Consider the following 24,679-nt stretch of genomic DNA (forward strand, 5'->3'; position numbering starts at 1 on the left):
GTCAATGGAATAGCTAGCATCTACATTAGCGGATCTGATTACTCTACCGTAGTCGTTAAAAGTGAGTTCGTATTCTAACCTATCGCCCAGGGATGCTTGATAAAATGGCATGTGGGAATCTAGTAATTCAAAGTCTAGGGGAATATAGAATCGGTTACCTAATGCGTCGGCAACGGCCTGATCTTTTACGATGGTACCATCACCACTAGAAGCATCTACGCGCAGTCTCAATGTGTTCTTATTACAAATACCTTGGTACTGTAAGTTTTCCCGCTCTTTATCCGTTCTCCAGAGATCTATGTAACAATAGTATACATCGCTATCGTCGATACTCAAAACCTCATTACCGCTAATTTTAATAGCGATTTTCTTAACGATAGCACGACCTAAGTTCTGAACCGGCTCCCTGTTAACGTCGGTAGAATTCAAAACAATCGTAAATGATAGTCGGACAGTTCCCGGAACTAACACATCGTGTGCGCCGAGATTAGGAAAGCGAACCAGAAGCGTTTGATTCTGATCGATGGTACTAGGGTTATTAGTTATAGTTACAGACTGACGAATTGCTTTGACCCCTAATGGATCTCGAAGTCTGCGTTGTGGGTTTAACTTGCGTCCGTATTGCGAAGACATTGTTATATTGAAAACATGTACCCTATGTTTAATATAAAAATGACTGATTTTGAACATAATGACTTTGATCTAGATAACATAACTGATACTAGTACAATCGAAGAGGGTACTGATGAAACCAGCTTTATGATCCCAACCGTAAATGATGAACTTTTAAAACCAGCCGTTGATGATTATTACGATGCATTAAAAGATGATAAAAATTATGTTACTCCAATAGGTCGTGAATATTCAAAGTTTGAGATAGATAGTAAAGGAATATTGCGACTGCGTGGCGCTCATATATTGATCTTATGCATTCTCGTACTCGTAAGCCCCTAGCCTTGTCTACGATAGCCGCTAAAAAAGGCATCGGCTTTGTTCGTGATGAATTAGGTTTTGTAGACTACCGACGACTTCCCGCGAAGACTACTAAGGCTCTTCAGACTATGAGGAAAGAACTCGTTAATACAGATGATTTGGAAGCAGCCTCGATGGTGGCCTCGGACGGACTCGGAGAAATCTTAGATACCTACTACGATAATTCAACGTTACAGGTACCACATTCAGAGTTCAGTATTAGGGAATTACGAGGTCTTGACAAGGCAATGCAAACTATGCGGGGAGAACTCATCAATAATATAGCCAAGCTATCCGAAATCGACAAACATATAGCTCAAGAGAAAACAAAACTCGAACAGGCGGGCGATGAATTCAGTAGACGCCGCGTTGCTGAAAGATTGCGTAACCTAGAAGAGGAAAGATTGGCCCGCCTCGAAGCGGCTTCCAGTAATAGAAAGGCACTTCGTTCGCAAATCAGTCGTATTCGAGAAACTATCGATCAAGTCCTAAACGATGATACTACACTGGCCGATAAAATTAAAACATTGTTCAGAGAACACGGAATAACAATTGCTAGTATTTTAACCGCGTTGGGATTTATTATATCGACTTTGACTCTCTCGTTAACAGGTGGTAGTACAGGTGGTAGTACACCGCCTAATGATAAAAACGGTATAAGAGAGTGGATAAAAAAGCATTTAAAAGCATTAGGTTCAGCACTGGGAAAGCTAGCTGAGAAAGCCGCGGCTGCACTTCCCGGTATAATTGGGAGTGTTGTTTCCTGGCTATTGAATTTATTAGCTAAGACCACCACTTGGCTTAGTCAAAACTTGTGGGGGTTGATCGTAGCAATTGCAGGGCTGTTGTACGTATTCGCTAAGAACTATTTAACCACCAAATCAGTTCGCTAACCAAATCATGAGTAAGCCAACCGAGACTCCACCCACTACAAGCGCTGTTTTTTCATCGATATGTTGTTGATTTTTAGCCGCAATATGCGGTGACACTTGCGCATCAGTAGATGTTTGTGCGATAAAAGATGTTTGCGGCTTGACTATTCCCTTTTCACCCGTGATCGTTTGCGTTACTAATTCGACGTTCATATCTGAATTTATACCTGGTTTTTGTTGATCGGTAGCGATAACAATTTTATTATTATAACCGATCACTTGACCGATCTTAAGTTCCATATTACTCGGAGACATGTATAGTCCCGGCGCATAAACGTAGTCCACTTTGGATTGAGCGTACTGTAATGCATCTTGAAAACGCTTTATAGACGATGGTATGTCAACTGGCGAATTAATGGCGTCCTCCACGTTTGCGACAAACTGTTTTTGCGCATCGAGCGCCGTCCCAGAACCGATAATGGACGTTCGTGTTTGCGATTGCGCTCCGAGAATTGCCCATACATAAGTTCTTATCGATTCATTAACTCTTACAAATCCTGGGTTAGTAAAATTATTTTCCGTTTTATCATTAAGAAATTCATTTCAAGCGTTTGCGGTATCGTTCATTTGTATAAATTTTGTAACAATATAAATTAAACCACTCTTAAAACTCATAATATCCCCTCTCCAATCGTTACTATAAAGTTCCCAGCCTTTATACCAATCACCGGTTTTATGCCAATGATCATATATTCTTGCGTAAAGTTTGCTGGTACTATACAACTTACCAAAATTAACTGGAGGTTTATTAAGTTCTCTATATACATAATCGCTTTCTTCTTTGACGGATTTATTTTCCTCTGTGTAAGGAACACCTAGACCATGGTTTGCTCCTTTAATACGCCAATCTTTACTCGTAGAAACATTAAATTCCTGACAAATACGCTCATACGCGGACCTATCATAATTATTATTTGTGGAATTCCACGCTCGATCATGCGGTAACGGAGCACTAATTTCTTTAAGTATACGTCTTATCTGATAGTATACGTGAAATGACATAACAGACTTATTCAGTTCAAATCCTGGAGCGTAAAGAGATACGCCACATCCCGTTGTGGCACACCATATGGCAAAGTTTAACTGATTCTGCCAAAATTGCATCGGATTGTGAAACCAATCGTGCACCATTTTATCGCTAGTTGCCGTGACTCTGTATTTTTCAAAGATATCGGGGAATTTAACTAAAAATTCAGCACCAGAGGCAGTTACTATAATCGATTGATTAGTAATGTATCTCGATTTCATATTTAAGTTATGATATAATATCATTGTATATTTAATATGTATGTTACACTACCTGGAATAACAAATGGTCAGTCTATTCAACTGCTTCATACTATCGATAACTGGGATGGACAACTCGAAGTAGCTCTATGCGATGTAACGTATTACCAACGGTGGACCAATATAAGTGCTGCGAGAGGTAATAATAAGATTTTTAAAATAGATGACCAAAATACATCTATTACTATACCTGATGGGTATTACAGCATAAGATCACTCAATGATGAATTTTTTAATGAGGAATATTTTCATCCTCCTAAAACTAGTATCACACAAAATGAGTCCACTGGGGCAGTGAAAATCATCCATGAAGGACCAGATATAATTATTGGTGATAACTTAGCAAACACACTTGGATTGGGGCAGGAAATAATATTTAATGACAGAACTACATATATGGGAAGTATTGGCGGCGTAACTGATTTAGTTCCCTATAAAGAGTTGTTCATTCATCTTGATCAAATAAGCACGACGGATAATATTCAACTAGAAAGTCCTTCAACTTTGCTCAGAAGTGTTCCAGTGAAAGATGTAAAATACAATAGTGGTAGAACGGAATCTTTCTCGTTATTACAATATAAAAAATTAAAGCGTGGTATTATTTCAGACCTCAAAATTTCTGTATTAGATGTAAAACACCAACCTGTGCATGTAGGATACTTAAGTGTAACACTCCATATTATAAATAATGGTTGATTCCATATTTAAGTTATGATATAGTATCATTGTATATTTGATATGTATGTTACACTCCTGGGAATAACAAATAGTCAGTCTATTGAACTGCTTCGTACTATCGATAACTCGGATGGACAACTTGAAGTCGCTCTATGCGATGTAACATATTACCCACGGTGGACCAATATAAGTGCTGCGAGAGGAAATAATGAGATAATATTAACACATGAAGGAGATAGAATTATTACTATACCTGATGGGTATTACAGCGTATGCTCACTCAATGATGAATTTTTTAAGCCTTATGGAGCTAGTCTAACACAAAATGAGGCGACTGGGAGACTGAAATTATCCCCTGGAGGAATGGGTGTAATTCCTTACAGGAACTTAAGAATTACAATTGGATTTGCAACCAATTATACTATAATAGTCGATTCATCAAATGAGGGAAATACATTACCCGATTTAGTTCCCTATAAAGAGCTGTGCATCCATCTTGATCAAATCAGTACAACGGATAATATTCAACAAGAAAGTCCTTCAACTTTGCTCAGAAGTGTTCCAGTGAAAAATGAAAAATACAATAGCGGTAGAACGGAATCTTTCTCATCATTACAATATAAAAAATTGAAGCGTGGTATTATTTCAGACCTCAAAATTTCTGTATTAGATGTAAAAAACCAACCTGTACATATAGGATACTTAAGTGTAACACTCCATATTATAAATAATGGTTGATGCATCAGGCCCTGGAACGATAAGACAATGTAATACAATTGCGCTTTCCGATATCGGAGACACAGAAGGATTCGGTAAACCCGGTACCAATGGTAAGTTATACGCTTTACACTTACACGATAATGTATACAAGCGGAAAGAAGTCACATTCACGGGTAATCTGGAAGATTTGAGCGATGTCGACGTCAGTAGACTCCTTAAAACCACTCCGTACAATATCATTTACAACAGTGAGAATAAATGGACTATGGTTGAGGCAAACATCAAGTGGCTACTTAATATCGTCATTACCCCACCTTATGCGATGATGGATAAGGGACATAATTTAACTAAGATAATAAATAGTGGCATCGTACTCGCGGCCTATATCCCGTCAAAACGAAAAAGTGTGTTAGTCACTCCCCTGCCAGAAAAACCAGGTCATATGTTATATAGTCGTCCGGCAATCCAAAATGTTAGTTTAAATTTGGTTACAGAATTCGATGATATTAAACAGAACTTGAGTGCAATACCTAATATTTCTACGCTTATTATTGAAGTCTTGTTCGGAGATGCACCGGTAGATGCCTTCGAAATATTACCAGGTCTATCGATTAAATGGCTCAAGAAACACGAGCGTCAACGTTGCAGTATTATTCATGTCGGTGCATCACCCGTTACATCCCTCGAGGGGGTTCAAATTATTAAAAGTGGTAGTATTTCTCTTTCTAAGATATTCTTGCCGTATAATATACATTTGATAAGGTTGATGTATACTCTCAAAACATTTAAGCAAGACCAATTAAAGACTATTATATATTCGTAATATACACTATGAGTTTATATCCAGCGCTCGATGAAATGATGGAAACTGTTGATGGATTTCGATTACATCAAATAAACGACATAAAACATCGAATAGAAAAGGATAGGGAGTTGAGACTTGGATTGTATAAAAAGTATCGCAGAGCCGTGAATGCTCTGGACGGAGTTGACACCGCGCTTGTAGTGGCTGGCATGGGACTCGGTGTAGCCGGTGTCGGTTTACTATCAACTATAATCGCCGTGCCTATCGTGCTCGGCATGGAAATAGCGGCTGGAGCCTCGGGACTGGCAGGAATAGCGATAAAATTCATTTCTCGTAGGTTGCAAAAGAAAGCATTAAAACACGATAGTATTCGGATACTTGCCGATGCAAAGTTGAACAGCATTGAGGATCATATTTCGACAGCAGTGGCCGATTGTAAGATATCCGAGGATGAGTTTCGTTTAGTGCTGTCGGAACTCACCAAATACAATGAAATGAAGCAGGAGATTCGATCAAATTCTCGTAAGACCAATGATATTAGCGAAGACGATAACAAAAAGTTCATAGAACAAGGGAGGCAACAAGCGCGTCAATTATTCCGTGCCAAAACCAAAGAACTGGTTGGAGATTAAAAATAAATTGCTTACTATCGTGTGATTACATTTAGACAAATGCTTACATAAATATATAATAATGGAAAAAACTATTAAATGGAGAGAATTACCACAAGGTTTTTATTATATCAGTGATGTCAAACCAACCAAATACGGTAATCAATTGTTTCTTATCAATTTACAAAAAGAGTGTAGTTATATAGTCTGGTCTCCTAGTAAAATGAAGGAAGAACTTAATGAAAATGTTGAATATCGCTTTATCGGTGCTTTATTTAGACTCATCTAAAGCAATGATTGGACCCAGGTATTGGTGAGCTGGAGCTGAATCTCATGACTATCGTTGAATCGCATAGTCATTTTGGCATAAAAAATTCCCCCTGTAGTAGCAGTATAGGTATATGAATCCAGCTCCAGTGGAAGTGGTCCAGAACCCCTATTACCTATACTACTAGATGAATAAAAAGAATACAAGTAACATATGAATATGTATCATGTCATAGGTATATTATTTTGTACTTTTTCTCATTGTTGTATTCCATACATGCTTGTGTATGTGTGACGAGGGCAATACTGAAAAATCAGATACAAACATCATAAACAAATTCAGGTGTCATCATTGGTACAGAACAAGCATGTGAAACTTCTGTTTCATTGGTTGGGTGCTTTCTGATGAAAATATGTTTACAAATACAAGAGAAACAAAATGCTTTTCAAAGGATTTAGGAGCATGGTCAAAGTGCAAAGGTCAATATTAAAAATATCACGATAATTGGAACGGTTACCCTGCAGACAGGGCCATACTGAAACTTGGATTCAAACTCCTTGAACTAATAAGGGTGTGATCAGTGGGGGGAACAAGGATGTGAAGTTTCAGCTTCATTAGTTTGTAAGGAAAAGATGTTTACTATGGACGACACACAACGCACAACAGATGCAGGACAAACAGGCATAAGCTCACTTGACTTCCAGTTAGGCAATCTTAATACACATTTCTAGCATTTACTTACTTATCCTTGTATAATGGGGTTGTGTAAGACACAATATAACTGTAACAGCTATCCTACGTCTGCTCTTTCAGGGGCAGTCAGGTAGCCTAGTGGTTAAAGCGTTCGCTCGTCATGCCGAAGACCAGGGTTCAACTCCCGACATGGGTGAAGCCCATTTCTAATGCCACCCGCCGTGATATTGTCGTAATATTGCTAAAAGCGGCGTAAAACTATACTCACTGCTCCTTCATGAATAAAGGCCCACATTTTCAAATACAGTGGGGCATTTTAACATTGTGCTGTATGGGCAAGTGTGGGTGTACCTTTGGAACATTTGAAATTTTCACATAAAGGGTCCATGTAAAAAAATCCAAGGGTGAACCCTGCTCTTTTCCGATCATCTTGGAGAACTTTGTACTCACCTCTTTCTTGACCCGCCCCACCACCTTGCCCTCTCTGTTGGTGAGTATTCTGACAATTGTCTCAATCTCAACAGTCTTCTTCTTCCTTGTGATGATCACCGTCTCTGTCAGCTGGTCCGACATCTGGGAGTCGGACAGATCTGCAGACTGAAACAATGAGGAAACAACTGTCACCACTATGTCATTCATAATGTTATCTTTAATGAATAGGTTGACTGTTAACCTGCTTCGAACAGCGTATCAGTTACAACACAGTGTGTCAGCCTAATGTGGGAGGGAAGCCCCATATGATGCAGATGTTACCATATACAGACAGTAAAGGGTCATCATCATCATAACAAATCAGAGATTCAAACTCACAAACAGCAGATTGCAGGACGTTGCCACTCTGGTACAACACTGATTAATGAAAAGCTACATCCAATGTTTGAGGAACTAGAGTCAGTCTTACCGCTCCTGGTGCGGAGGAGGCTGATGATGGTGGCCTGCCAGGGATGTTCTGGAATGCTACATGTCTCTCTGTTGACCTCTGACTGGGCAGGGAGTGACTCACGTCCGCCTCAAACCCTGTGCCGGGACTGGTGACTGCCACCTGCGGCTCACCACTGTCTCCTGACAACAACAAAGGATCACAAGTATAACACAATATGTTCTAACTGATCACAGTAATCTTGTAAATCCACCAATAACTAACCTTCACAAACCTATAATTGCTAAGATTCACTAAATCTGTTAGACAGTTCAATAAACTAATCTTGCAAGGTGATACCTGCACTAAACCTACATGAGATTAGTTAGTACTATTACCGGGAGCATCTTCTGGCTTGTCCCGTATGGCAGTTTTTCTGCCAGGCAACTTCTGGATCCTGGTGACAGGCTTGCGCACTTTTTTAGGCCTTGGTTTGCTTGTCGATGCCTTCAAATCTGAAGACAAGGAACTATCATCTTTTGCAACCTTTTTAGCACTGACTCTTTTCAGCCCTCTTCCAGGTTTTTTCCTTGATGATAATGGGGTTGTTGGTAAAGGTTTCTGTAAATAAAGTGTGAAATCATAATAATCTTTAACACTACACAGGACTGATCCAAAAATTGTATAAAAACCATTAAATTAACATCGATATCCTGGGCTGTGCAACATGTACTACCAACCCTGCTGGTGATGGGCTGTTCCGTTGTCATCTGCTGAGACTGGGACCCGTGGAAGGTGTAAGGATCAGAGGATTTCCTCCGCAGAGAAACCATGGGGGCAGCTTGAGGAGATGTCTCCGTCACAGATGTCACATTGAGGGGATCACCGATACCCGAATCCTTCAACAAACTCACACTGGCGAGACGGCCTCCCTTACTGTCCGCCACCGACCCTGAAGTCGAGTCCACATGTGCTGTTTTTCCAACCGTCTGCTTCTCTTTCTCCTTAAATTGAGAACTCCTGGTCTTTTCCAAATCTCTACTTGACACTTCTTTTTCATACAAATCATGTTTTGAGGTGCTGGGTTTTGGACTGAGAGCAGTCACACCCCTGCTTGCAACTGGTTTGCTGGTTTCATCAGTCTGCATGACTGTTTGTGACTGCACGTGCTGCAGAGGTGTGTCCTGATCTTCAGCCTCCTTCCTTAGGGATGCTCCACCATCACCCTGGGGAGTTATCTGCAGCTGTAACAAGCTTCCTTCCTGTAGGGAGCTTGACACCTTATCCTCCACCATTTCTATGTCCACACTCTTAGCTACTTCATAAATCTCTGTGTTTTCATCAAACGGGTCAGGAGCATTAACCTTTTCTTGAGTCTACAAATGACAAGAGTGAATATTGATGTAGCTTCCACACATTAACATATATATACCTTCATCACTCGGCTTGTAAGCAATGGTTGGATGCATCGTGACACCTGAACTTACGACATATTTACCATCATGATGTCTACTATCAACTTTCTGGCATACTTAGTATTAAAGTATCAAAAAGCATAATAAAGTGTTTAGATATCAAAAAGAGTTGATAAACTATCCCCTCTGTTTGTTCTATGTATCAAATACTAAATACTTGTTATAACAGACTTAAAGTGTGCATAGTATTTGATGAGTAAGCAGCTACTGGGCTACTGAGGACCTTATGACTCCAGTGGGGGACCTATTCTGCCCCAGATTCTCCATATGAAGAATGTGACGAGTGACTGACTGGAGACACCATGACCCGGTTTCATGTTGATCAATGATGCCCAACAATGTGATGTAGTTAGCTCTTTAGCAACAGCAGCAAACATTATCATTCTCACTAATTACTATTCTTCATGATATTCATGGCCATCTTGTCAAATGTCCATTATAACATTTTTCACTGACAGTATGCTTACATGTGCAGGTTTTTTCTCACTAACAGATTGATCAGGTTGGGTTTCTGCATCTTGATCAATATGAATTATGTCCCCTGTACGAGCTCTCTTCTCAGTTGGCGGAGACTTGGTCTCAGCAGATGGTCCTGATTTCCTCTTCCCTCTCAGTTCTACATTGAAGAAATCCTCACTGCATAATGGAAGGCAAGACCAAATTACCATCTACAAGGCTCCAAGCAAGGGTCAAATACCTTCACCACAAAATGTAAAGGTTTATCGTTTGTTTGCGGTTTAGTGCTGGCCCACACTCAGCAATATTCCCGCTATTCAAAGGCTGCCTGTAAATAATCGAGTTTGGTCCAGAAAATCCAGTGATTGTGTTGTACAAGAAGCATAGGTTGCTGGGTATCAATTCTAAGCCAGCATCCCCATAAGGTTAATATACTACTCAACCCGAGGACCACACCTTTGACTAAAGATGACTACTTGGGTCCTGTGTAAATGTTGAGTAGAAATGTTTTGACTAATTAGGGAGCAGCATGTATACACACATTAGACAGATAGGTCAAGCTGCCCTAAAGGAAGGCTTATCTGAAATTCAGTATCACATAGGACCTGCAGCTACATTCACATGTTTTTACATGTGCCAGAGTCTATGTTAGGTATGTTCATAGCACAGTTTCACAATTATTCATCCAACAATGCTGTCAAGGTTTCAAATGCATGGTGATCATAATTTTTTGACAAACATTTGATATAACCTATGGCAAGTATGATTATCATTTGAAATTGGAAGACATTTTGGTTCCATACAAACAATTTCTATCATTGGAAAATTCAGCAGTATTTCAAACACAGTTCATACCTCTCCTCTGAAAGATGGAGTTGGCGATCCACCTGTCTGCGCACACCAGATCGTGTTTTCTTGAACACATTCACCTCGCTCCCTTCCTCCCCCTCCTCCGACATCCGCAGGTCTGGCTCTACAGACAGGGAGTCATAAGGTCAGGCTACACTACGAACCAGTACATATACATCACTTTCTAGTGGGTTTCAGCACAAATAGAGAACTGTTTATCCTCTAATTTAGACAGCATCATCCACTTGTTGCCAGACACCATGCTCTGTATTATGTCACATGGCCCAGATGTCGGTATAACTGCTCCAATGAAAGCAAATCAACCAATGACGACGATCCCTCTGTCTGACATATGTATGATTTTACAAAAGAAATCCCTGCATGTCATTTCACTTTCATTGTACATCTGTGGTTTTATTTTGGTGATCCATTTACAACAATAAGACTTCAGGCTTAAAACAATAAAAGGGCTTAAAAAGAATTGGTCCTCAGGCAATGGCTTTATAAACAGTAGTGTTGGTGGACAGCCTTTTTTTTCATTTCAGTCATTTTATGAGACAAATACAAATGTAATCTTAATCTCTGTGTATGAAACATTGTCCCGCATCCAGTACACAAATACCATAACTTGTAAATCGTAATGTCCAGTGATGCTTTACATTAAAATTTCATGTTTTCATTCAAAAAATTTGCAAAGGGCAAAACAAGCACACAAACTCCTGTAACTGCTTGCTATATTGGATCGCGATCTTTAAAGTATTGTAGCATTTCACCGCCGGGATCTGTGTTCAAGACATGGAATATTTAAGGATTTTATTATAATTTTTTTTTAAATGAAAATAAAAACGAAACATGCGGCAGAATTTGTGATGATGCAGTGGTGCCGGTGCATCAAGACTTTAGCGCTTTCATGAGCTCCAACTATGTTAAACAATGTGGTGCTCTTCCTTACTCTGTATCCTGAATGTCGTCTCCTCTGTGCTCTGGCTCTGTGAGACCAGCGCCGCTATAGACAGCGAGGGGGCAGCAGTAACAGCAGCATCTACAGCATCTCCTTCATCTCTGCAAGACACAACCGTGGTACTGTGCCTGTCATCAAACTTCATGCTATTTGGGATACAGTATCAGCTTAGCAATTTCACAAGAATCTGTTGAATGAATGACAACATAATTACTCTGCTACATATCCTTTCCAGATTTTACGATATTGGCTCAGACCAATATATGTAGGGGCCAATTAAACTACACATGCCTCATCTTGTAATCTAACTTACTGGTGTGGTGAGCTTGTTTTATCTTCCCCCTTGTCACTCTGAGGAACTTGGACAGGATGAATCAAAGCGCCATCTTTAGGCAATGTCAGATGAAAGCCATCTGTGGCAAAAAACACATCGTCCCTATCATTACGATACACTTCTAGTTTCAACAAACACAGCCATGCTTTAAATTGAGAAACATTTCAGGAACCTGGCTGGGATAAAATTTCAGCTAATACACAGGACATTTAAAAAAATGCTGTAAATGTTTGTTTGTTTGTATTTTAAAGCCACACTCAGCAATATTCCAGCTATATGGTGGTGATCTGAAAATAAGTCTGGACTAGACAATCTAGTGATTGACATCATGAGCATCGATCAACATATTTGGGATATGATGACAAGCTTTTAACCATGCCAGCGAACCTGACCACCCGATCCCATTAGTCACTTCTGACGACAAGCATAGTCGCCTCTTATGGAAAGCATGGGTTGATGAAGACCTTTTCAACCGTGGATCTTCACGGGTCCCAAGCACAGGTACTAACTTCTGACAAAAAATAAGAAACTTGAAACAGATTGCTTAAATTTTAAATCTTGTGCATTTTTCACTTTGGCCATAAAACCCAAAATAAACTTTCTCCCAGCAACATAAAGTTACAAATATATCCTAAATCACATACTTGAGTCAGTGGATGTTGAAGCTGACTTGGACTGACTTGCTCTTGCTCCACGTTCCTCTGCCATCTCTGGTGGGGATGCAGCCTTCGTCTGACTGCTCACCTGGGCTGTAACAAACATGGAACAGTGAATCTCCCACTCCTGTCTCCTGTACACATCTTAGACTTCCACAAACTGGTAGAAACTGGGGGATAGCATTACCTGGTCCACATTCGGTTTATACAGGTCACAGTGACATATTGAGATTATTATACGAGTATATTTTGAAATGTACCCCTGGGGTAATAAGTGACAATGAGTAAGACACATTTTGAAATACACAAGGCACAGTAAATACAATATCTCTATTCATAATTCATGTAAACGATACCTATAATCTAAATTCAACATTGAAAACAATACAGGTACAAGCAATGATAAAGGTGGCGTATGAATGCATCATACCAGCTTGATGATTTGAACAAGGAGTGACCTGGCAATAAAGTGTGCAGCATCTCTCTCCGAGATCAATTATCGGTATAAGAAAATATATGTAGAATCTAAAAACATGTTCAGAATTTCCAAATCACAAATATCAGTCAGAAACATCTGCATTCAGCAGGAAAAAATAGCTTCATTATAACAAACTTGGTCCAGTGTAGGTCAAGAGGCGATCAAGTTATCAAGTCACGTCATGTTAGCAATATGATTTCTTTCGTCATCAGATGGTTTCAATGATGAGAAAGTTGTTGTAATTACCATGGAGCAACACCAAATGCAGAGCACCATAGATTCACAACGGGATTGCATCAGTTGACACTGTTCAGAGGATATTAGTAACTAATCACAAATGTCAGTCTTGTCCAAGGGGGGATACACACTGTCCACAAATGTCAGTCTAGTCCAAGGGGGGATACACACTGTCCACAAATGTCAGTCTAGTCTGAGGGGGGCTACACACTGTCCACAAATGTCAGTCTAGTCTGAGGGGGGCTACACACTGTCCACAAATGTCAGTCTAGTCTGAGGGGGGCTACACACTGTCCACAAATGTCAGTCTAGTCTGAGGGGGGCTAAACACTGTCCACAAATGTCAGTCTAGTCTGAGGTGGGCTAAACACTGTCCACAAATGTCAGTCTAGTCTGAGGGGGGCTAAACACTGTCCACAAATGTCAGTCTAGTCTGAGGGGGGCTAAACACTGTCCACAAATGTCAGTCTAGTCTGAGGGGGGCTAAACACTGTCCACAAATGTCAGTCTAGTCTGAGGGGGGCTAAACACTGTCCAAAAATGTCAGTCTAGTCCAAGGGGGGCTACACACTGTCCACAAATGTCAGTCTAGTCTGAGGGGAGATACACACTGTCCACAAATGTCAGTCTAGTCTGAGGGGAGATACACACTGTCCACAAATGTCAGTCTAGTCTGAGGGGGGGCTACACACTGTCCACAAATGTCAGTCTAGTCCGAGGCGGGGGTGGGGTGGGGGTAGGCTACACACTGTCCAAAAATGTCAGTCTAGTCCGAGGGGGGCTACACACTGTCCACAAATGTCAGTCTAGTCCAAGGGGGGGGGATACATTCATTTGTAACACCAAGTTCAAGGTTGAAAGTACCGATAGACCATGAATGTAGTGACGTTGATGCATGAAAATTAGAGGGTTTATCAGGAGTGGATAATACATCTGGGGGTAGACCAGACACAGTCGTCAGGTGCTACAGACAGCAATAACAGTCCCATCAGCTGTAATAAAGCTGTGTATACAGAGGTGCTATGTTGCAGCATCATGTTGATGACTCCTCTAGCCATGGAGTACCTGTAGGAGTGTGTGAACCTCCCTGGGACTGGGACAGATGAAGAGCCAGGTCTTGAGAATCAGGACAGCATTCTGGACATACAAACATTATCAAAGTTCAGGAACAGAGATCAAAACCAGTCAGTAGCAAGACTGAAATAAAGTTTTCTACAACGAGTAAGGTCAAGCAGTAACTGTACACAGCAGCGTGTGTTGAGGCATGTACAAAAATTATGTCACAAAACTATTACAAAAGGATCCACTCAGGTTTTTCACATTATACCGATTGATCAGATGCAGCGTAACGCTGCTTTGAAAAGTACTTTAGAAATATTGTGACAAGTTAGTTTTACATGACAGTAAGTCAGAAGTGATGTGGGTCATAGATTAAGGATTTTAATCCAGGTGCAACAAGCTGTATACACCACACTGCATAAAACAGGCTGTATACACCAGACTGCATACAACAAGCTGTATACACCAGACTGCATACAACAAGCTGTATACACCACACTGCATACAACAAGCTGTATACACCACACTGCATACAACAAGCTGTATACACCAGACTGCTTACAACAGGCTGTATACACCACACTGCATAAAACAGGCTGTATACACCACACTGCATACAACAAGCTGTATACACCAGACTGCTTACAACAGGCTGTATACACCACACTGCATACAACAAGCTGTATACACCAGACTTCATACAACAAGCTGTATACACCACACTGCATACAACAGGCTGTATACACCACACTGCATACAAGCTGTATACACCACACTGCATACAACAAGCTGTAAACACCACACTGCATAAAACAAGCTGTATACACCACACTGCATACAAGCTGTATACACCACACTGCATACAACAAGCTGTATACACCAGACTGCATACAACAAGCTGTATACACCACACTGCATACAACAAGCTGTATACACCAGACTGCATACAACAAGCTGTATACACCACACTGCATAAAACAAGCTGTATACACCAGACTGCATACAACAAGCTGTATACACCACACTGCATACAACAAGCTTTATACACCGGACTGCATACAACAGGCTGTATACACCACACTGCATACAACAAGCTGTATAGACCAGACTGCATACAACAAGCTGTATACACCGGACTGCATACAACAAGCTGTATACACCGGACTGCATACAACAAGCTGTATACACCGGACTGCATACAACAAGCTGTATACACCACACTGCATACAACAAGCTGTATACACCGGACTGCATACAACAAGCTGTATACACCACACTGCATACAACAAGCTGTATAGACCAGACTGCATACAACAAGCTGTATACACCACACTGCATACAACAAGCTGTATAGACCAGACTGCATACAACAAGCTGTATACACCGGACTGCATACAACAAGCTGTATACACCACACTGCATACAACAAGCTGTATACACCACACTGCATACAACAAGCTGTATACACCGGACTGCATACAACAAGCTGTATACACCACACTGCATACAACAAGCTGTATACACCGGACTGCATACAACAAGCTGTATACACCGGACTGCATACAACAAGCTGTATACACCAGACTGCATACAACAAGCTGTATACACCAGACTGCATACGGCAAACTTCCCAAAACAAACATGCAGTTCACTGTTACTGTAAAGAGGAAAAGGCTTTGTTGCCTCTGTACTGATTAATAACAGAAAGCATATCAGATCTGATACTAATAATTTCAAAGCCTGTATTGTGAAAGTTTTCAACTATATTTTCCAGTGACATATTTTATGCCAATGACCTCCTCCTGGATGAAACACATTTAGCTCATGTTAGCTCAAGCAGTCAGGACTTATAAGATCAAGATTAACTTCGAGAACTGTTCTGTCAAGGGCAGTTAACTCTTACATGCATGTATATTTGCTTCCTCTGAAATTGAAATTCAGACTTTCAAAAGACAGGACTTAAATTGTTCTGGATTTTTTCAGCCCCTTATTTCAGACACCAACATATCCTAATTTCCACCAACTACAATATTTCATAATTCCATGAATAGCCAACACGTATCTGCAGACTAGGACCGCCACAGCTGTTCCTTTGACAGCTTCAAGTTCTAATGAAGATGGTTCAGTGTCTTAATATCACAAGCAGGATTTGAGGCAGTGTTCAATCCACACAATCATCAACATACCTTCCTGGTCCTCCTTGCTCTGGTCATCTGTTCCTGCCACCTGCAGTTCAAACGAACGTGAGATACACATGTGGCAGGTGTAACCTTGTACACATGTAGTATATTCTTCAGTGTCTTTTATTCCATTTCAAGTTCTGTGTTTAACGTTTATGCATACTTAGTGGTTAGGATAGTTAAGTATTGTTCATGTGTCCTTCAGGTCCTAGGCCTATAACGAACCTAAGCCATGACATGTCCAACTGATTGGCCAAGCTAAGACTCAAGTTGACCCTTTGTCTCACTGCATGTTCTCAGTCTACAAACACTCTTTGCATGACAAGTTGTCAGCAGATCATGTATATCAGGTTAGTTTACGATGTTTTCTGTGTGCACTTGCAGTATATTAAACCTGTAATATTAAGTAGTTTAATATTAGTGTTTAAAAGTGTTTATTATCTAAATCACAGCTATAATCTATAAGTAAATGTTGCAAACATATGGCTTATATTTTTGTAATTGTAATTACTAATACATAAACTTTCTATCCCTTTATTCTTGTATGAATGAAGGAAGAGTGTAACTGTTATTTTAAGGAATAGGCTGTTTGAAACACTTTTGTGATAAGTTCTGCGTAATATACTGTATGTTATATATGGGATGCAAAAAGTACAGTTGTATAACTTGTTGTTATAAAAGGATATGTTTTATTTAGATTCTGGATATGTTGTGGTGATATGGGGACACCCCAGTCACATTCCAAGGGTAGGCACACTTTGTGTAATCCAGGTACAGTCTGTTTGTTTGTGTAGCATATTAAATGTGTCATGCCATAATTATCATGTAAACTATTTTATTACTAGATCAGTATATATGTATGTACATGGTACCTATTTATCATATGCATGTATCATGTATGAGATTCATAATCTTATTACACTTACAACAATGATCCATATATTATCACGTGTGTCTTCCTGTACATTGTAACAGCTGCTGTGAGAGTAAGACCTGTTTGTCACGTTATACCGATATGTAAGGCTAAAAAAATTTAATATTCTTGGTTCTCAGGCACCATCCACATCATCATAAAGTCTGCCGCATGTTTCGTTTAAATTTTCATTTAATTTTTTTGATTAAAAATCCTTAGATATTCCTTAAATTAGCCCAACGGTAGTCAAATACTGTATTCCAGTATTTTACTTATCGAGGAATACATTTATGTACAGAGGCCCTTTCCCCGGTTGATTGATTACAATTGTTTTTTTGGTTACACAACTGTTTATTTGGTTACTTACGAATTTGAACAACAACAACAAAATAAGACACCTCCTGCCAGCACTATATTTTCAAAAACTATTGCCTGAGAACCAATTCTTTTATTTTTTTAAGCCTAACTGTTATAATGTTGATGACTAGATTATGTGTACTGTTCATATTACTCATTATTTATCTCGTGTTTCGGTTTGTCAGTTCTTACTTTCCTTATGTCTATTGTCTACTTTACAAATATCCCTGCCAAAACCACATGATCATGTAAGGCTAAAAAAGAAAACGTTCTTGGTTCTCAGGCACCACCGCATCATCACAAAGTCTGCCGCACATTTCGTTTTTATTTCCATTTTCAAAAAAAAATAAATCCTTAAATATTCCGCATCTAGAAAACATGACCCCAACAGTGAAATGCTACAATACTTAAAAACAATGCGATCCAAAATAACGTGCAAATGCTTCCCTTTTCAGGCGCACTACTTTACTGGGCATCTTGTGTGTTACGGTCTTAGCAGCAATAGGAGTGCATACAAAATCCCTACATTTGCAATAAAAACGTGTTTGTCTTCCGCAGAAAAAAATTACATCCTATCCCTTCAGCGAATTCAGGGAAAATAACAGATTATATTAAACTTGGCCAATACCAATTTGAGATAAACCATCCCTAAACATGATGATTTACCGATTAAATTGTATTTCCTGTTCTGATTGCGAGATTAAGATGAATTGAAGAATTTGACCAATCACAGTTGATGCTCCCGCTACCATGCCCGCAATTGCGAAAACTTTATTTTGACATATGATAGTCAAACTACAACGAATATGACTTTCAGCAATTCAATGTATGGCATTTATGATATATATATCCATTCTCTATCCACTAAAGTTTGTTTCAAAGTGTCATAGCGGTAATAGGGCCGTGGTTGCTGTAAATAATACTGAGTTAATAATACTCTTTTAACAACCAGACAGTGTAATTACATGATTAATTTGCGTACTTCAGTACAGATTTGTTGACATAGTGTTTCCAGTGTCTTTGTGTTTGGGGAAAAAAACCTAAAAAAACCCTGTTCAACCCTGTGTATAAGACGACCCCGCATGATATTTTCGAAAGGTATTGCCTGAGAACCATTTTTTATTTCAGCCTGAGATAGCATTTAATGTTCTTTGAAAATAACATAATTCTGCATTGATTTTCAAAGGAATATGAAATGTTGTGTGGTACCTTAGACTGTGATGGCAGCCTGGTGTCTGTGTGCTGTGATGGCAGCCTGGTGTCTGTGTGCTGTGATGGCAGCCTGGTGTCTGTGTGCTGTGATGGTAGCCTGGTGTCTGCAGGCTGTGACACAGTGTATACGAGGTGCAGTGATTCCCCCTGCGTCTCCTCCCCTGCCAGGGTCCGCACGTTGGTGTCCAACAACACCACCACCTCATCCTTCAACAGGAAACTACTATATTTAAAGGTTATCATGTACATTAAAACATAATCACAACTGTCTTTTCTTCTGCAACAGCAAATCAAACATGATCCAAAGCAGTAATAGCATTACAATTACCAACTGAGCATTTACATTTCGAACAACACTGTCATTCTCTGATCCCACATGGGTAACAATAAAAAATATCAAACCTCCTCCTTTTCAATAACTTTGTCCTCCACTGTGACTAGCTGATCTGGATTTGTATCTTCCACTGTGATTGGCTCATCAGTATTTGATGGAGGTGGAAGCCGTTCACGCCGGTCCAAAGAATGCCTCTTAGCTTGCTAGAAAACAGAAACCAAAGTATTTTGGTTGTTGTTTCAGCAATATATATATATTACTGCCCCAGCAATATTTCAGTTATATCATGGCAGCATGGCAATAATGGAGTCTGAAAATGACAATCCAGTAATTATGAGCAACAATTGTTTTACGCCGCACTCAGCAATATTCCAGCTATATAATGGCGGTCTGTAAATAATCGAGTCTGGACCAGACAATCAAGTGATTGACATCATAAGCATCCATCCACGCAATTGGGATCGATGACATGCATCAACCAAGTCAGCGAGCCTGACCACCCGATCCCGTTAGTCACCTCTTACGACAAGCTTTTACACCATGACGACAAGCAATCTACCAAGTCACTGAGCCTGATCACCCATTGGGTGGTAGGTGGTAGGACAAGCATTGGTTGCTCGGCATCAGTTGAAGCCCCAGGTGAGGCATTTTGTGGGGGGGGGGGGGGGGGGGGGGTTCTTATTTGAACAATTTTGATTCCACCAGTAAATAGCTGCCAGGGTTAGTTTACGTCAACCTAAACTCCCAAATTTACCCTGTCTTCGGCTTCCAATGTCCTATCAGCATCTGGGTTGTAGGTGCACTCATCTGGAGGATAGGAGATGTTTAAAGCATCAAGACAGAAGCATTAGGTATTTCACAACTTTTCTTGTATTAAACCAAGACACTATGTACCTTTCCTATTAGACTGGAGCAGTCTACACTTGATTATAATAAAATATACAAAATGTCTCACAAAAAACTTACAATACACAAACATGGAAACAAATTTCTCAGATTGTGTATCTGTCATGTAAGAAAAGCTGAATGAATTTGTTTTATAAAAAGAGGTAAATGCTTCTGGTGTTTTTCAACAATAAACCTTGAGCCTTGCTAGCTGCTAGATCATTGAGCAGCAACACCATCATGACAATAGCATGTCTACAACCTACAGTAAGTACTAGGCCTTTATGTGAATGAAGATATGCAATGAGCAAAATTGGTTCAGATCAGTCAATATATTTTGAACCATAAGTATCACAACCTAACTCTGTTTTCAAATGCAAATAGCTTGTAATTGTAAAAGTTATTTCTAAAACCACTCAACAGATCAACTAAGAAAGTTTTAACTTCCTCTCCATGTTTCATCAATGTGAACACGGTCAAAACTGATAGCTCTGTGAGACTTGCCTGCGTAGGGATATCTCAATCAGTTTTTAATGTCAGCTGGAAGTGAAAACGTCAACTTACTACAAGTAACATTGTCATAGAAACTGGTACCTGTCACACTGAAAAGTTCACGATGTATATGTTTTTCAGCTCATAATGTGAGCTGGTGTTCGTGTCTCCGAGTGTGCACTCGGCCTTAGCTCACCTGGCTCGACCTCCCCGGCAGTGGGAGAGCTGGGTATGATGACGGGTATGTCTCCATATGCTTCAGGGGAGGGAGCCAACACGTCACTGGAAACAAAAACACAGTTCTGAGACATGTGATGCTGACAAACTCCAGTTGCATCCTGGCCACCACTTGTAAAGGCCAAGATGAATGGTGGAATAGAATCATGCACTTACTACCTCTACAAATTTAGTGGTTAAATTTAGGGCCGAATCGAATATTTGTACAGATGTTATTAGTCATGAATGACAACTATTAACTGTAAACTAAAAATGTTGACTTTTGAAACATTCTGTAAACATACAGATAAATACACATGGACCAATGCCAATACCTGCAAATGTTTATCAGGCTAGTGGTACACAAACTGGCCTAGTAGATGTTACCTAGTGTCTGTTTTGTACAGATGTCAAGCCCTGTTTGTCAAATAATAACTCCTATTCCTACTTATGGACCCTAGAATATTTAAGTCCAGCCTAGAATGAGCTGAACTACTCACAGGCTTTCATCCACCGTCTCCACCACTCTGACAGGTTCACAAGACAACTGCAAACTGCCCAAATGTTCCGATGGTGTGGATACAATATGTTCTGCAACACAAGGTGATACAACAATCAATGTATTTCACCTGAATACAACCTGTCAAAATAGCAACAGTTGACACTGATACTGTCCTACTTATCAACAGTGTCGACAGACATGATAAACAAGTGCCCTCATGGCAGCTCACCTTGGTATGTAATCAACAGTGTCGACAGACATGATAAACAAGTGCCCTCATGCCAGCTCACCTTGGTATGTAATCAACAGTGTCGACAGACATGATAAACAAGTGCCCTCATGGCAGCTCACCTTGGTATGTAATCAACAGTGTCGACAGACATGATAAACAAGTGCCCTCATGGCAGCTCACCTTGGTATGTAATCAACAGTGTCGACAGACATGATAAACAAGTGCCCTCATGGCAGCTCACCTTGGTATGTAATCAACAGTGTCGACAGACATGATAAACAAGTGCCCTCATGCCAGCTCACCTTGGTATGTAATCAACAGTGTCGACAGACATGATAAACAAGTGCCCTCATGGCAGCTCACCTTGGTATGTAATCAACAGTGTCGACAGACATGATAAACAAGTGCCCTCATGGCAGCTCACCTTGGTATGTAATCAACAGTGTCGACAGACATGATAAACAAGTGCCCTCATGGCAGCTCACCTTGGTATGTAATCAACAGTGTCGACAGACATGATAAACAAGTGCCCTCATGCCAGCTCACCTTGGTATGTAATCAACAGTGTCGACAGACATGATAAACAAGTGCCCTCATGCCAGCTCACCTTGGTATGTAATCAACAGTGTCGACAGACATGATAAACAAGTGCCCTCATGGCAGCTCACCTTGGTATGTAATCAACAGTGTCGACAGACATGATAAACAAGTGCCCTCATGGCAGCTCACCTTGGTATGTAATCAACAGTGTCGACAGACATGATAAACAAGTGCCCTCATGGCAGCTCACCTTGGTATGTAATCAACAGTGTCGACAGACATGATAAACAAGTGCCCTCATGGCAGCTCACCTTGGTATGTAATCAACAGTGTCGACAGACATGATAAACAAGTGCCCTCATGGCAGCTCACCTTGGTATGTAATCAACAGTGTTGACAGACATGATAAACAAGTGCCCTCATGGCAGCTCACCTTGGTATGTAATCAACAGTGTCGACAGACATGATAAACAAGTGCCCTCATGGCAGCTCACCTTGGTATGTAATCAACAGTGTCGACAGACATGATAAACAAGTGCCCTCATGGCAGCTCACCTTGGTATGTAGTCAACAGTGTCGACAGACATGATAAACAAGTGCCCTCATGGCAGCTCACCTTGGTATGTAATCAACAGTGTCGACAGACATGATAAACAAGTGCCCTCATGGCAGCTCACCTTGGTATGTAATCAACAGTTTTAAAAGTGAACAATTAAACAAAATGTCAGCATTGATCTTCAAATTTTTCAGCATGATAATTGACTAACTTCAAAGAAAAAACATTACAAATTTAAACAAGCAATTCCAAAGAGCATGGTCAAAACAAGGTCCAAATTAGAAACATTGCAACACAAACCAGCACATGCTGAGCCCACTACAAACTACAAATGTACCGAAGTTCTTACATATTTAACAAAAAAATGGCCATCAATAGTTTTATCAAAATGGTTGCCACAAAAATTGGAATCAGACCTCCTGAACAAATTGATGTAATATTTGAAGTTTGAGATTCACCGGTGATTTTCTGTTAACAACAAATGACAAACAGGCTCAGTTGACTAAAGAACATGTTCAATATGGCTGCTACAGAGGTACAGATCTGTGGGCCAGATGTCATGACCATTCAGGTGTTGGCCCAAAATTTGTACAGACCTTGATGGTCCGTCTCTTCATCCTGAGACAGCGTTGGTGGGAATAGTTTCTCCAAGTTTTGACGACTGCTACAATACAAGCAGACCAATAGAGATCACAACATGAAGTAAGATTACCCTCAAACACCAGGGCCCACTTGCACAATGCAATCTTAGCACTAAGCTTATGTTAAAGTATGGGAATTACGATCATCTTAGCGCTAAGATCGCTTTGTACAAGTGGGCCCAGGACATCAGCTACAGTTAACAATGCATACCATCAAACCTTTCAGAGACTGAATGGCCATTCATATCAGCAAATCCTTGACAACCTTGTTAATGCAGTTTTTCAATGGATAAATTTACAAAGCATACTAGAAGAACTTATTCTGAGCACTATAGATCTGTTGTTTTTTTTAAAATCATATCCCCTCATTGTTAATAATAAAGTGAAGAACCAAAAGTAATATCTTTTCCTAATATCTGTTTGTTTGTTTGTTGTTTAACACCGCACTCAGCAATATTCCAGCTATATGACGGCGGTCTGTAAATAATAAAGTCTGGACCAGACAATCCAGTGATTGACATCATGAGCATCCATCCACGCATTTGGGATCGATGACATGCATCAACCAAGTCAGCGAGCTGGCCACCCGATCCCGTTACTCACCTCTTACGACAAGCATGGGTTGCTAAGACCTTGTCTACCCCGGATTTTCACGGGTTTCTTTTACTAATAATTGTTGTATTGTACTATTAACAAAATAAGTTTGACTTTATTTAAGTAAGTACGTGGTCTTGTGTTCATGAGTGGTAATGGTTCAAACTATTTTCATCATGAATACATCCTACGTGCCCACACAACATAGTTGCTGTATGTATTCAACAGTGTGTGTACAAACTTGTGAAGTGTGTTTGTTTAATGCAGCACCCTGCAATATTCCAGCTACATGACGATATTCTGAAATTAATTGATCCTTGACCAGAAAATTCAGTGAGCATCAATCTCCACAATTGGGATACAATGACATGCATCCCTCAAGTCAATAAGTCTGACTACCTGATTCTATTAGTTGCCTATTACAGCAAGTACGGGATGCTGAAGACCCGGACTCTAACCCGGACCTACACGGGGGAAACCTGTAATGTACCTGACTGATTCATGTGAGGGTAGTGTTTCAATGAGAACTATGGGATGATTGGCATCAACAATCTAAATGCTGGTGTTCTATCTTTCAATCGCTGTTTAATGCTACTCGGCAGTATTCCAGCTATATGGTTACCAGCCTGTGATAATCATGTCATCAAGGTACAACGACACCAGTAATCTGAACTTCTTTTTAGTTTTCAAAAGTA

General features: G+C 40.1%; 1 protein-coding gene across 1 annotated transcript in view; it reads right to left on the reverse strand.

Annotated features, from left to right (window-relative positions):
* LOC139478784 (TP53-binding protein 1-like) overlaps positions 1-24,679 on the reverse strand; it is a 74,538-nt gene that overhangs the window by 37,006 nt on the left and 12,853 nt on the right. Inside the window, exons 7-23 of the mRNA XM_071261410.1 lie at positions 23,346-23,413; positions 21,420-21,510; positions 20,900-20,985; positions 20,081-20,133; positions 19,395-19,529; positions 18,990-19,199; positions 16,517-16,556; positions 14,337-14,408; positions 12,545-12,649; positions 11,880-11,979; positions 11,558-11,667; positions 10,612-10,729; positions 9,768-9,936; positions 8,566-9,201; positions 8,224-8,446; positions 7,868-8,028; positions 7,417-7,563 (exon numbers count right to left, since the gene is read on the reverse strand). Coding sequence (XP_071117511.1) covers positions 7,417-7,563; positions 7,868-8,028; positions 8,224-8,446; positions 8,566-9,201; positions 9,768-9,936; positions 10,612-10,729; positions 11,558-11,667; positions 11,880-11,979; positions 12,545-12,649; positions 14,337-14,408; positions 16,517-16,556; positions 18,990-19,199; positions 19,395-19,529; positions 20,081-20,133; positions 20,900-20,985; positions 21,420-21,510; positions 23,346-23,413 — 2,524 coding nt within the window. The remainder of the gene's footprint in view (positions 1-7,416; positions 7,564-7,867; positions 8,029-8,223; positions 8,447-8,565; positions 9,202-9,767; positions 9,937-10,611; positions 10,730-11,557; positions 11,668-11,879; positions 11,980-12,544; positions 12,650-14,336; positions 14,409-16,516; positions 16,557-18,989; positions 19,200-19,394; positions 19,530-20,080; positions 20,134-20,899; positions 20,986-21,419; positions 21,511-23,345; positions 23,414-24,679) is intronic.

This window comes from Haliotis cracherodii, unplaced genomic scaffold, assembly GCF_022045235.1.
Source record: "Haliotis cracherodii isolate W230 unplaced genomic scaffold, xgHalCrac1.p SCAF_1, whole genome shotgun sequence".
NCBI classification, from domain to species: Eukaryota; Metazoa; Mollusca; class Gastropoda; order Lepetellida; family Haliotidae; genus Haliotis; species Haliotis cracherodii.